Source organism: Camelina sativa, chromosome 12, assembly GCF_030686135.1.
Source record: "Camelina sativa cultivar CO46 ecotype springtype chromosome 12, ASM3068613v1".
Lineage (NCBI taxonomy): Eukaryota > Viridiplantae > Streptophyta > Magnoliopsida > Brassicales > Brassicaceae > Camelina > Camelina sativa.
Window position 1 is genome coordinate 13,358,068 of NC_141891.1, and position 12,573 is coordinate 13,370,640.

Here is a 12,573-nt window from a genome sequence, read left to right on the forward strand (position 1 = left end):
CTCGTTATTGCATAGAATGTTAAATTAATTTTGTTTGCTTTTCTTTTAAATTCATAAAAGAACATGAGATAAGCATGAAAGTACCTAGAGCATCATTACTGAGAGTTACTCAGTGGATTACTCTTGGATTTAGGCCCAGATTAATAATAAAAACTCATATATGGATCCATGAAGCTGAGAATCGTTGCTGTCGGAAACATTCCGAACAACCCCTTAAGAACGATACATGGCGTCTCATGAATGGTGGGTTCGTAAATATAAAACCGTTTTTTTCTCATTTCTTTTTCCCTTTCTTCCCGACTGTCTCTCTCTTCTCTCTCGTTTCTAAAGGCGAGAGAACATGCAATTCTTGTGAAATCGGAGAAATCAATAGATTTACGTCGAATTCATTGAATTTTTCGGCGTAAACTGGTTGTTTGTTGGTCACCCGGAGGCGATGGCTTCCAGATCAGCATAACCGTCAGATACGACGGTTCGGTTCTCACGACAAACGACGGCGAAAGTTTATTTTGGTGAGAAAACGATGGTGGAGGTTTTTTCTGGTGGCCTACAGCGAACGGCGAGGTCCACTGGCTAACTAATCGGAAACGAGAAGGTTCGTCTTCTCAATTCTGATTTATTGCATGTTTTGTTGATTCATATCGGGTGGTCTTTAATTGTTAGGGTTTTGGATGTTTTCGATGATTATTAGGCGTAGATTATGAGATTATTCTGATGTAAAATTGATTACAAGATTAGTGTTATGTTCAATTGATTATGAGATTAGTTTGATGTTCAATTGATTTGGAGATTTGTTTGGAGGGTTTAGGGCATCTCCAACCCCACTCTATTTTAGAGTCAAATCTCTATTATAGAGCAATATTTGCTCCAACCATGCTCTATATATTACTCTAAAATTGAGAAAATGATAAGATTGCTCTATATATAGAGCAACTCTTTTTTCACCTCTATTTTTTTACACTAACTCTATTTTAGAGTTGAAAATAGAGTAATACATGGAGGAAAACAATGTTCTATTTTTGAGTTACTCTATTTTAGAGGAAAAAATAGAGATATACATTAGAGATGGTCTTACGAGTTTAGGTTGTAATCGATTTATTGTCTGATAGTTTTTTATGAGATTAGATATGTTTATCTTTTTTGTTATATGGGTTTATGGTTGTAATCGATTTATTGTGTTTTTTTATGAGATTAGTCTGCTGTTCTTATTAAGAGTAGAATGTTTTTGTTTTTCTTATTAGTCTGTTGTTTTTATTGTTTTTGGTGGAACCGCACAATAAATCTTATTTCGAATTTTATTTAATATTTCGAATTTTATTAAATATGTTTACTATTTCGAATATTGTAAAATATGTTTAATATTCCAAAATTTATAAAATTTTATTGTTTTCTATTTTATGTAATATAAAAATTTTAAATAACTGTTTTGTCATTTTAGATAATTAAACTTTGATAATTAATAAACACAAATTAAAAAATTATTATATAAATGATTGAGCAACCTTCTTTGGAGTTCTCTAGTAGAGGAGTGATTTTGTTTAAGTTCTCTCAAGGTTACTTTAATTAATTTAGCATTACTTCACCAACATCAAATTATCAAACACAAGAGATAGTGAAGAAAAAAAGAAGCAAAAACCAATCACAAACTGTCATTAAAATATCAAAACATAGATAGTTTCAAAGGACCTGCTATTGAGAGATTAAAGAAACCTCTTCTGCAGAGACCATAAAGGGGGTTTTAATACTAGCACTCTCCAAATTATTTCCTCAACCAGCAATCTCTAAACCGACATAGTTAAAATGATATGTATATGTTTGAAGGGGGGATTATTAGAAACATCGGTCAGGTAATAAGACTATACTGGAGGAGAGGACCATAGGGGACGTTTTTGAGATTACTTCCACTTCTTGAATTTGCCTCCTCCTCCGAACATACCATGTTTCCCGTGCTTTCCATGCTTGAACTTTCCTCCATGCTTGAATTTGCCTCCATGCTTTCCGTGCTTGAACTTACCATGACCATGACCACCAAAGCCATGAGCAGGGCCATGGCCGTAACCTCCATGTCCTACATGCCCTGCATGCCCGTAAGGGTTGTGAGAGGCATGACCAACATGGTGAGCTCCATACGCTGCTGCGGCTGCACCAGCTGCGCCAGCTATCATTCCTCCGAGTCCACCACCAGAATGTCCTGGATGAAGCAAGAAAAAAAGTATTACATAGAGAACCTCAAAGTCGCAGAAATGCACAGAAGAGACCACAAAATTTTTCATATGATAACTTCAATCAATCAAAAACTGCACTTCTACTTAGACCGTTAAGGTTAAAACATCAATGTATATCTAAGTAACACTCCAAAAACACAAATGAAAAAAGGGCAGGAAACTCAACAACCATCAACAATTACAAGCTACAAGGACGCTCTTTCTTAGTTTTTGCACAATAACCATCAATAATTACGAACTATTGTCCTATCAATCTTCAAACTAGACACAAATCAACAGAACTCCATAATAGCCCCAAAAAAAAACTACAAAGGAGAGATCTTTAACGGGATAATACCTGAATGGTGAGCTCCAGGTGCAGGGTAGCCTGCAGGAGGATAACCTCCTTGTGCAGGAGGATAACCACCAGGTGCTTGAGGGTAAGCACCGGGAGGATATCCAGCAGGCGGGTAACCTCCAGCTGGAGGATACCCTTGTGGTGGGTAACCTTGTGGAGGATAGCCACCTTGACCAGGTGGGTAATGATGTCCTCCTCCTGGGAAACCATGAAACCCTTTCTCTTGCTCATCATGATGCTTGTCTTTACCACCTCCCATTGTTAATACTCAATTCAGAAAAATTAAAACCTACAAATAGAGATTATGATACATCATTAGGGTCAAAGATCAAACAAAACTTAAAGACTTGCTAGGTTCATAAACAAATCTGAGACATAATCACAGATCAAAACCAGAGTACATCTTAAGAATACAAAACAATCATTTCAGCAACGAAGAAACGCGGATCGATCATTCAGATCAAGAGAACGATCACAGATACGATATACGGGTTCGATTGAAAACACAGTATACGAACGATCACAGATAAAAGTGCGATCAAAAGGAAGATTAGAGAATACATACCGATACGAATTGCGAAGTCAGAACGAAATTGGAATAAAAGAACAAAGTTGGGATATATAATGGATAGGCGTGGGTGTCCGTATCCAATAATAATAATTACTTAACGCGTTACCATTTTTTGAATAAGCAAATTTTGCATTATTTTATATCTTTTATTGTTTTCTAGTCCTTTTATTGCTATAGCAATCACAAATCGAATACTGTAGTCTTCATTTCTCTCTTAAATCCGTATATATAAACAGAAAACAAATTACTCAGAAAATAATCTTGAATACAATCAATTTATTTCTTTTGAGTTTTATGAGCTTATTATGCATAATGCCTAGAAGAATATGTGGTCTTTTGGATATTTGTGGCTCTAATTGGGTGTTTAAAATATTTACAAAAAAGTATTGGGGTTTAACGAGAGTATGTAAAACTTAAAGGTCAAGTTGTAGATAAAAATATCTACGTCGTGGGAACACGCAATGGACACGGAGTTCTAAGAAATAAGAAGATGGTTAAGCAAAATATCTTTTAAAGTGTCTTAAAAAGTCTTTTATCCTTCTTTAATAGGATTACATACCAAAACAATATTGGTTTGGTGGAGGATAAAATAAAGTAGATTGCCAATAGAATCTGGTCCTCCACAAATCATAATTAACCTTTACTTTATATCTTGTTAATAATTATTCAAACACATGTTGTGATATTAGATATTCTCCACTACATAAGGTTGGTTAGAAACAAACTATATCCTAAAAGTGATAATTAAAAAACGCACTAAATATCAAATGGAAAGTTCATAAACTTTGTTCTGTATACACATCTTTATGCACTCTATGTTCATCTCTCGCAAAAAAACTCAAACCATTCAACATAAGGTATATCGCTTCATTCTCCACATGACCGTGTTCACCTACAGTGAAAGTGTGATTCTTTCCGTTCACCTGAATTACGCTTTCACCTGGATACTTTTTAATGTTCCTGTGTTGCATCATGGACCTGATCTTCGCAAAACCATCCCACATACCAGCAGCTGCATATATGTTTGCCATTTCTACATAAGGCGCAGCCATTTGCGGTTCCAAGTTAAAAAGACTATCAGCCGCCTGCTCAGCTATCTTTACATTGCGGTGGATCTTGCACGCACTAAGCAATGCGCCCCATATGCCAGCATCGGGTTTAGCTGACATGTTACGGATAAGTTCTAATGCTTCTTCGAGCTTTCCTTTTTTTCCAAAAAGATCTACCATACAAGAGTAATGTTCTAGCCCAGGACTGATGTTGTGAACTTGTTTCATCATGAGAAAACACTCCCAGCCTTTCTCCAGAGAACCTGAATGAGCACAAGCCTGAAGAACTGCAAGGAATGTTATGTGATTTGGTTTATACTCCAAATCTGTCATCTTGTCGAATAGTTCCAAAGCTTTGAGGAAGATTCCGTTCAAAGCATATCCAGCTATCATTGTAGTCCATGTAACGACAGTTTTCTCAGACATATTATCGAAGATGTCTCGAGCTTCGGGTATACTTCCACATTTTGAATACATATCGATGAGAGCATTGCAAACCATGACATTATCTTTCTTGCACCCGTACATATTTGCTCTAGCATCTATCCATTTTCCAATCTCCAGTGAACCAAATTTTCCACAACCTGAAATGAGAGAGAGTAAGGTAACCAGATCTGGTTTCTCTCCTGTTTTGGTCATGACATGAAATAAGGCCAAAGCTTCATCCATGTCGCCTTTCTCAGCATACCCACTTATCATCACAGTCCAAGAAACACATGTTCTGAAAGCCATTACGTCAAACAAAAGCCTAGCTGAACAAGTATCCCCGGATTTCGAATACATAGAAATGAAGGTATTGATCGCTTCGATATCTTGATCCATACCGAGATGGATTGCATGAGAATGAATCAGTCTTCCTTGTGTTAGTGTTTCAGGGTTCTGGCCCGATGCAGCCAGGTTAATGAAAGTGCTCAAATCAGGCTTAAACTCTTCACGCAGCATCAACCGGTAAAGACCAAAAGCAGCAAATACTTCACTAAAAACTGAATACGCTTTGAACATAGAATTCCAAGACACAACAGTTCTGTCACCTCTGTCAATAGCTTCAAAGACTGATTTTGCTGAATCCAAATCACCACATTTCGCATAAGTAGAAATCCAAGTATTTGCAACTGTAACTTGTACATCTACACCTAAATGTATCCCTAAAGCATGCATAGCCTTCAAAAGCTTCAAACTTTTGACAAAGGAAGCAGATTGAATCAATGCCATAACAGTCACAGAATCAGGTGGGATCTCGTAGAGTCTCATTTCACGAAATAGAGAAAACGCCTTATTCGTTTGACCCGACTGACAAAAACCAGAGAGCATTGCGTTCCAAGTAGTAGCATCTCTCTCAGGCATTCTCTCGAACACCTTGGCTGCATAATCTAGAGAATTAGATTTCACAAACATATCAACCGTCGCAGTCCCAACGAACACATCAGACCAAAACGGAGACTTTAAAACATGGGCATTAACCATCTCACAGTAGGCAATATCAGAGAGTCTACCACACGCCTTCGCCACGAATGGAAAGGTAAAGTTGTTTGGTTCAAATCCTCCGCGCTTCATTTCTCTAAAGAGAAGAAGTGATTCCACCGGATCATTTCGAATCACCGCTTCTCGTATCTGAATGTTCCAAGCATTAACAGATGATGAGAATCCATGAAAACGATTCAAGCGACGCTGAATCAAGGACATGGGATTCTCTCACTTGCTCTTCAAGTGCCTCCGGCGGGAAAGCAACACTCAAAACGCGCCACTTCTATTTGATATTCTTTTAAACGTAAACGTGTCAATAACAAAGAATTATAATTACTTTTTTACCCCTACAAAACAAAATAAGAAAAATTTCCTTTTTTTTCCAATCCATCAATGTCCAAACATTGTGAAAAGGAAAAACGCGTTTCTTGTAATATATATATACGCTGGACTGGACTCGACCTAGTTTTTTATACCACGACCGCTCTGGCTTTGTTGTAACAATTGATTAAGAAAACTAGGGCGAAGGTAACAATTTTCAGAAACTAGGGTTTTGATATTTGTAAGCGATTCTCTGAATTTGATTAAGAAAACTCAGTCATGGAGTGTAACAAGGAAGAAGCTAGAAGAGCGATTGATATGGCCGAGAAGAAGATTTCAGAGAATGATTACGATGGGGCTAAGAAACTCGTAAACAAGGCGGAGCGTCTGTATCCGCAACTTGAAGGTCTGAAACAAGTGTTGATGACGATCGATGTTTATATCTCTGCGTCAAACAAAATCAACGGAGTTTCTGATTGGTATGGAGTTCTCGGTGTAGATCCTTCGGCTGACGATGAAGCTGTCAAGAAACGTTACAAAAAGTTGGCTCTTTTGCTTCATCCGGACAAGAACAGGTTTCATGGTGCCGAAGGCGCGTTTAAACTGGTTTTACAAGCTTGTGATTTGTTATCTGATAAGGTTAAGAGAAGCGCGTATGACGACCATAAAAGGAAATCGAAACAAGTTAGCCGGTGGTACCAGAAAACACCGAAGCCACGCGAGCCTGAGCGGCGTCAGCCTGAGTCTTGGCAGAAACAGAAAACACCGAAGCCACGCGAGCCTGAGCGTCGTCAGCCTGTTTCTTCGCAGAAACAGAAGGATGCACAAGAAAAACTTAATAGATATTTTGAGGAACAGAGGAAAAAACGTGAAGCAGAGAGACTTTCCAAGAATCAGGAGAAAAGAAACTCCACTACTTTTGAAGCAGAGAGGCCTTACAAGAAGCCGATGATGAACACAGGAAACGCAAACTCTACTTTTGAAGCAGAGAGGCCATTCAAGAGAGGAAACGCAAACTCTACTTTTGAACAAGAGAGGCTATTCAAAGGAGGAAACGCAAACTTTACTTTTGAAGCAGAGATGCTTTTCAAGAATCCGATGGCAACATGAGACCTCAACTCTACTTATGACGCAGAGTGGCTTTTCAGACAGATGTGAGATAAGAACTAAGACGACAATCACGTTTAGAAGTTGTAGGATCCTGTTTGTTATAGGGAACCTATTTCTGTAATCTAGATTAGTCAGATGAAGCTAACTAATCAAAGTAGCTCTAGTAATCATGTAATATTTCATTTTTCTTCGTCTTAATTCTTAATTCAGCTTTTTTCTCTTAATCTGTAGATGATCTGTAACGGAGTTAATCTTAGTACTTTAATTAATACACCAAGACGTTTCTATTGTTTATGGTCTTTTAAGAATTCGAAATAACTCATACTATCAGGAACCTGTTTACTCGCAAACACTGGTGTGATTAAGCTCTCATGCGATTCTTGGTGTTGATCCGTTGGCTGATGAGGATGTAGTTAAGAAACAATATAAGAGGCTAGCTCTTTTGCTTCATCCTGACAAGAACTAGTGTGAAGGTGCAGAGGGTGCGTTTAAGCTTGTTTTGGCTGCTTGGTGTCTATTATCTGATAAGGTTAAGAGAATTGCTTATGATCAGAAAAGGAAGTTGAATGAAGTTAAACCAAAAAGGAGTCTGAAGCAGAAACAACTCTTTTTTGGTTTACATGTGAGCTCGATTGCTCCCTACGTGCTAATTGCCTTGTCACGTGACTGAATCAAATGTAAATTGAACTAAGAAACAGTAATAGGCTCCATTAAGCTTCTTTATAAACGCACATTTTACAAAGACAAAAAAAACCAATCGCACATATCTCCCAATCTCATTCAGACCGGAACCATAACTTATGCTCGAGGACAAAATAAACATAGCATAGGACTCAGTTTCTCCTTCGGTTGGTGCTGTATCGATGCTTACGAGACTTCTCTTCTTCTTCTTCCGATGACAACTCATGCTTCTGCTGTCTACTTCTATAGTTTGATTCCGAATCAGATTCTCCATTCTTATTGCTTCTGTATCTGTCAGAAAACCCTTCAGGATCATCATACACATGCTTTTCTTTGCCTTTCACACTCCTGTGATGCCTCTCAGAATCAAGATCATCATATCTTGATTTCTTCTCGGATCTATGACGATTCTCAGACTCCATATCGACGTATCTGTGTCTTCTATCATCATATCTACGCTCTTTTTCGACTCTACGAAACTTTCCAGCTTCCAAATTATCATGTTTCTGGCTTTTCTCTGCAACGGGATCGTTATTATGCACTTGCTTTCTCTCCCTGTGATGGCTTTTGTAATCATCTTCTGATCTTTTCTTTCTACTACTATGACTACTATAATATTCTGAATCATCGGATGACACAGACGGTGGTCTATCCATTATTTCCTTCCGTTTTTGGTGCTTCTCGTCATCGTAATGCTTTTCTCTGTGACTGTTTCCTTGGTGGTAAACCTCAGATTTCAATGTCGCAGACGGATCCACATGCTTGGTGTGTCTTCTCCTACTCAGACGGTAACTGTCAGAGTCTGAATCTTCCGAGGAGACTGACTCAGAATCATAATGCTTCTTGCTCTTCTTCTTAATTTTCTTACGCTTCTTCGAACCTCTCTTATCTCTACTATCTTCTGAGCCTGTTGAAGATTCATCAGTCTCCTCAACAGTACGAGATGAATGCTTCTTGTGCTTTTTGTTCTTTTTGGATTTTCTTTTCTTATCCGAAGACATACTCTGAAGTAATTCTATTGGGATGCTGCCCCCAAGGAACCCTGGGTATCAAAATAAATTGGAAAAATAAGTATGTACAATATAAACAATGAGCTGGGAGTTGTGATAGGAAAAACCTTTAGAGAAATAAGAACTTCACCTCCATATTCGTCAAATATATCTTCAGCGACAATTTGTTGATTTGGATCGTCGAGATCAAAACCCCCACGAGGTGGACTTAACCCCGGCTTTTGTTTCAACTCCCACTTCAGAGGCTGCCAAAAGTTTAGAACATTTCCGGTTAATGATACATAAACCATTCAACCTTTCAGTTATTCAAACCTATGCCAACTAGTTGACGAAAGATTTTGAAGGATGAGAATTAAGAGAAATCAACACCAACCTCACTGGGATCTGTATGCGCAATGATAGCAGTCAAAGGATCATCTCTTTTCAGTCGAAGTTCTTCATTTGGCATTACTGCATCCTTTAATGGACAGTCACGATCACCGCTTTGGTGCCCAAAGTTTCCACATCTCAGACATTTCACATTACGCACTTCCACTGCAAATGGCTTTACTCTCCCAGGAATACCAGTCTCCATCCTGCTCAATTCCAATCATATTATGTAATGAAAAAAATTTCATTTACATGTTCCAATATTTCCACAATGAAACTGGAGTATTTAACGATTAACACATTCGAAAGAGTAAGAAAATATGGAGAATACCTTGGTGCATTTTTAAGGACCTCAAACTCTTCTTCAGTAGGAAGAGCACGCCCAAAAACATCTTTGGGTCGTGGTTTCTTCCTTTCCTGGCCTGTACGGTCTCCCCCGCCTTGTGATTCTTCTGGTCTACATTACATCAAAGAGAGAGTTATTGTCAAACTTCCTCTTCGAGGATGTAACTTTTTATGCAACAATTATTCAAATCAATTATTAGTTTCTGTCAACATACTTAGAACCAACATTATCTTCCGCCACTGAATCCTGAGTTGAAGAACCCTGACCCTTGTTTTTATCAGCTGCGTATTCTGCTGCTTTGGCACTTTCAGGATCATAACCAGGTGGACGAACATACATGAAACTCACAGCTTTCATCGTTTCGATCTGCACATCAATCTCATGAATCAATATCATTGTAACAAAACAAAACTAAGTAAAATCACTACCAGTTCACAAAATCTGAATGCTTCTATATGTTTTGACATCAAAATAGGTCTAAAAGGATAAACAATTCTGCCTAAGAATATAAAAACCCTAATCTGAAGCATTAGTAACCACCCTACGGTACTGAAACCTAAGATCCGAATAACATAAACCCTAATCTAACTAAAGAGAAACCAACCTTCTCTCTTTCTTTCTTCGAGATAAGAGCCGCTTGCTTGAAAAACTCCTGCTCTTGCGCAAACTGCGAATTCACGAAACAGGGAAGTAAGGATAACACAAATTGAATCGATTAAGAAAAACCGGTGACTATGTGAGATGCGTACCTCGCGAGCCACCTCTTCGGCTCTGCGATCGTGTTGGGCATGAGTCTGCTCGGCGATCCATTTGCGGCGCTGGTTGGGATAAGAAAGAGGATGCCATGGCTTCTGGTTCAGGAAGGAGTGGCTCCAAGCGGTACCGGATTTGGTCTTGTAATCGACCTCTAAGCTACCGCCGGTGACTTTCCCGCCGGCGAATCTCTTGCTCAGCCGTATTCCGCTTCCTTCTTCGCCGTCCATGTCTGAGCCACAAACAATGCCTAATGCGTCGCAATTTTTAATTACTCCCTCCGCTTCTTTTTAGAATTTTCAATCTGTAAACTTTAATATTATAAATAACTAATTTGCCCCCATTGTTTTGCAATATTTATTTCTATATGTTTATCCTCTGTTTTTAATTAATTTTGTATTTGCACTATTTTCATATATATTTTTTTAAAAAATTTAATGAAAACTATTTTCATGATCAGTTTTTGGAGTATGAACGTGGAAAGAAAACGTATATATATATGATTCTAACAAACAAAAAAAAAGTTAAAATTTCCGATGAAAATATTTGATTAATATTTTAGAAAAGCTATATAGTCTTACTTTTTTATATTTGAATTTTTAATCCTTTATCTTATAATTCACAAGTCACTTGGCCAATAAAAATAAGCCACATCAGATTTTTTTTAAAATTAAAAAAAATCCAATTAATAAAAAAAACAAACAATCGTGGTTTATAAAAATCTTAAGGAAAAAAAACTTATGATGGAATAAATGGATTTTTTATTTATAATCGAAAATTATTCCTAATTTTACTCCCACTAACAGATACACATTCATGGTGGTTTACAACAAATCTCATCTTCTATATAAATCCTCTTCAGTTTTCTCTAATCACAAAAAACACCACAAAACCACTTTTATTTTTGATTACCAATTCACCCCCAAATCCATATCCTCTGTTTGATCAACCACTAGAACCTCTTTCGAATTCACAAAGCCAAATCCCTTTAAAAACTACAATTAATCAGGGAAATAAATCCTTTAGCTTTTTGTTCATATCCATTGCTTTTTTTTTTGAATCATATTAATTTTGATTTCTATTGTTTCAGGTTGAAGATGCATCTGGATTATATTCCTCTCTCAAAGCTCTAATATCAAGGACATGGAATTTTTATCCAAAAGATAAACATGGAGTTATTCTCAGTATTGAGGCAATTCTTGTGGATGCAAAGGTACATCAACATTATGTGTTTATAGTTCTAAATTTGGTGTTAAATTACAGGCCTTTTAATTAAAAAAAATGTTACTAAAATAAGTTATTTTGTGGATAGGGTGATTGATCGAATTCAAGCATATGTGAAAAACAAATGACTTTTAGGATTGCTCAGAGCAGTCTAACTTGAGTGTTCTTTATGAAATAACTTTTTTTTCCCTTCTATTTCTCATGTCTCATGTGCCAAGTTTATATGAGTACTCTTTATACACATTCATTTTCTCTCTTTATGGCATATTGATTCTCTTCGTTCGATTTACATGCTCAGGTTGAAGATGGTGTTGCCGATAGTCATCTCACACGGTTATTTACTCATAAAAAATTCTGGTTTGCGAATCTTTGAAATCTGGTAGTAGTAGAAATATGATATTTGTGTGTTTTTACACACCTGTGTAATTTAGAATCACATTATTATCTTCGGTTTATATATTATTCAAGTAGAAAAATCTAAGCATAGCTTGACTTCTTTGTGACATGGAGATATAATTCAAGCTAACAAGATAATGTGTACTGGATATATAGTTGTTTCCTAAACTACCAAGATGCATCACAGGAACATGATGAAAGATTGAAAGTAAGAGTACTGCTTCCAATCTTAATCTTTTGTTTGTTATTCAAATGCTTACTTGAATATTTGAGCATGTAGAATATTTGAGCATATCAATGTGTGTAGTTTCCTATTTCAAAACTCATATGTTTCCGTAAGACATGTGACTTATGAAGGTTTTCCAGGATCAATAGAATATTTCTACTATAAAGTTTTGTAATTAAGTTAGTAAATTATTTGATTGAGATTTGCATTACATTGGTCTCATTCCGCATTTTTGTAACAAGTAAGAGATATACCTTTGGCCTTCATATACTCTCTCCCTTTGTCATTTCTATAACCTATTTCTCATCTCACCCATCTAAACTATATGTTTCTTTCTTACAGGTGGGTGATTATTAGTTACGGTGTGAATGGAAAATTGATTTCCTGTCTGATTGTATTCTTCTAATTAACTACATCTGACTACTCTAATTGTATCTCTGTATTAATCTTATTTTTTAAATTGTTTTACTCTTTCATTGTTACATATATAC

General features: G+C 36.8%; 4 protein-coding genes across 5 annotated transcripts; 1 reads left to right on the top strand and 3 right to left on the bottom strand.

The window, feature by feature from the left end:
* Positions 1-1,626: 1,626 nt before the first annotated feature.
* LOC104731639 (uncharacterized) lies at positions 1,627-3,406 on the bottom strand. Of its 2 annotated transcripts, none has more exons than XM_010451073.3 (3): positions 3,128-3,406; positions 2,563-2,851; positions 1,627-2,191 (listed from the first exon to the last, which is right to left on the bottom strand). In XM_010451073.3, the coding sequence occupies exons 2-3, from the start codon at positions 2,819-2,821 to the stop codon at positions 1,896-1,898; spliced, it is 555 nt and encodes a 184-aa protein (XP_010449375.1). In that variant the 5' UTR covers positions 2,822-2,851; positions 3,128-3,406; the 3' UTR covers positions 1,627-1,895. The 2 variants fall into 2 exon arrangements, with proteins under 2 accessions (XP_010449375.1, XP_087334798.1); XM_087478672.1 differs by lacking the exon at positions 3,128-3,406 and adding an exon at positions 2,964-3,117.
* A 468-nt stretch (positions 3,407-3,874) lies between these two features.
* LOC104731640 (pentatricopeptide repeat-containing protein At4g19191, mitochondrial) lies at positions 3,875-5,976 on the bottom strand. Its single transcript, XM_010451074.3, has one exon. The coding sequence runs from the start codon at positions 5,863-5,865 to the stop codon at positions 3,910-3,912; it is 1,956 nt and encodes a 651-aa protein (XP_010449376.1). The 5' UTR covers positions 5,866-5,976; the 3' UTR covers positions 3,875-3,909.
* Positions 5,977-6,124: 148 nt separating this feature from the next.
* LOC104731641 (uncharacterized) lies at positions 6,125-7,369 on the top strand. The gene has a single exon (XM_019233557.2). The coding sequence runs from the start codon at positions 6,247-6,249 to the stop codon at positions 7,075-7,077; it is 831 nt and encodes a 276-aa protein (XP_019089102.1). The 5' UTR covers positions 6,125-6,246; the 3' UTR covers positions 7,078-7,369.
* Positions 7,370-7,740: 371 nt separating this feature from the next.
* On the bottom strand, positions 7,741-10,576 carry LOC104731643 (putative zinc finger CCHC domain-containing protein At4g19190). Its single transcript, XM_019233312.2, has 7 exons — positions 10,233-10,576; positions 10,088-10,150; positions 9,698-9,849; positions 9,469-9,594; positions 9,142-9,343; positions 8,899-9,013; positions 7,741-8,800 (listed from the first exon to the last, which is right to left on the bottom strand). The coding sequence occupies exons 1-7, from the start codon at positions 10,464-10,466 to the stop codon at positions 7,911-7,913; spliced, it is 1,782 nt and encodes a 593-aa protein (XP_019088857.1). The 5' UTR covers positions 10,467-10,576; the 3' UTR covers positions 7,741-7,910.
* Between the last annotated feature and the right edge of the window lie 1,997 nt (positions 10,577-12,573).

Coding starts and splice junctions, on each gene's coding strand:
- LOC104731643 (XM_019233312.2), bottom strand. CDS start 10,466: ATGGACGGCGAAGAAGGAAGCGGAATACGGCTGAGCAAGAGATTCGCC. Junction 10,151..10,232: donor CCGAAGAGGTGGCTCGCGAG/GTACGCATCTCA, acceptor GTGAATTCGCAG/TTTGCGCAAGAGCAGGAGTT. Junction 9,344..9,468: donor GTCCTTAAAAATGCACCAAG/GTATTCTCCATA, acceptor GGAATTGAGCAG/GATGGAGACTGGTATTCCTG.
- LOC104731640 (XM_010451074.3), bottom strand. CDS start 5,865: ATGTCCTTGATTCAGCGTCGCTTGAATCGTTTTCATGGATTCTCATCA.
- LOC104731641 (XM_019233557.2), top strand. CDS start 6,247: ATGGAGTGTAACAAGGAAGAAGCTAGAAGAGCGATTGATATGGCCGAG.
- LOC104731639 (XM_010451073.3), bottom strand. CDS start 2,821: ATGGGAGGTGGTAAAGACAAGCATCATGATGAGCAAGAGAAAGGGTTT. Junction 2,192..2,562: donor ACCTGGAGCTCACCATTCAG/GTATTATCCCGT, acceptor TGCTTCATCCAG/GACATTCTGGTGGTGGACTC.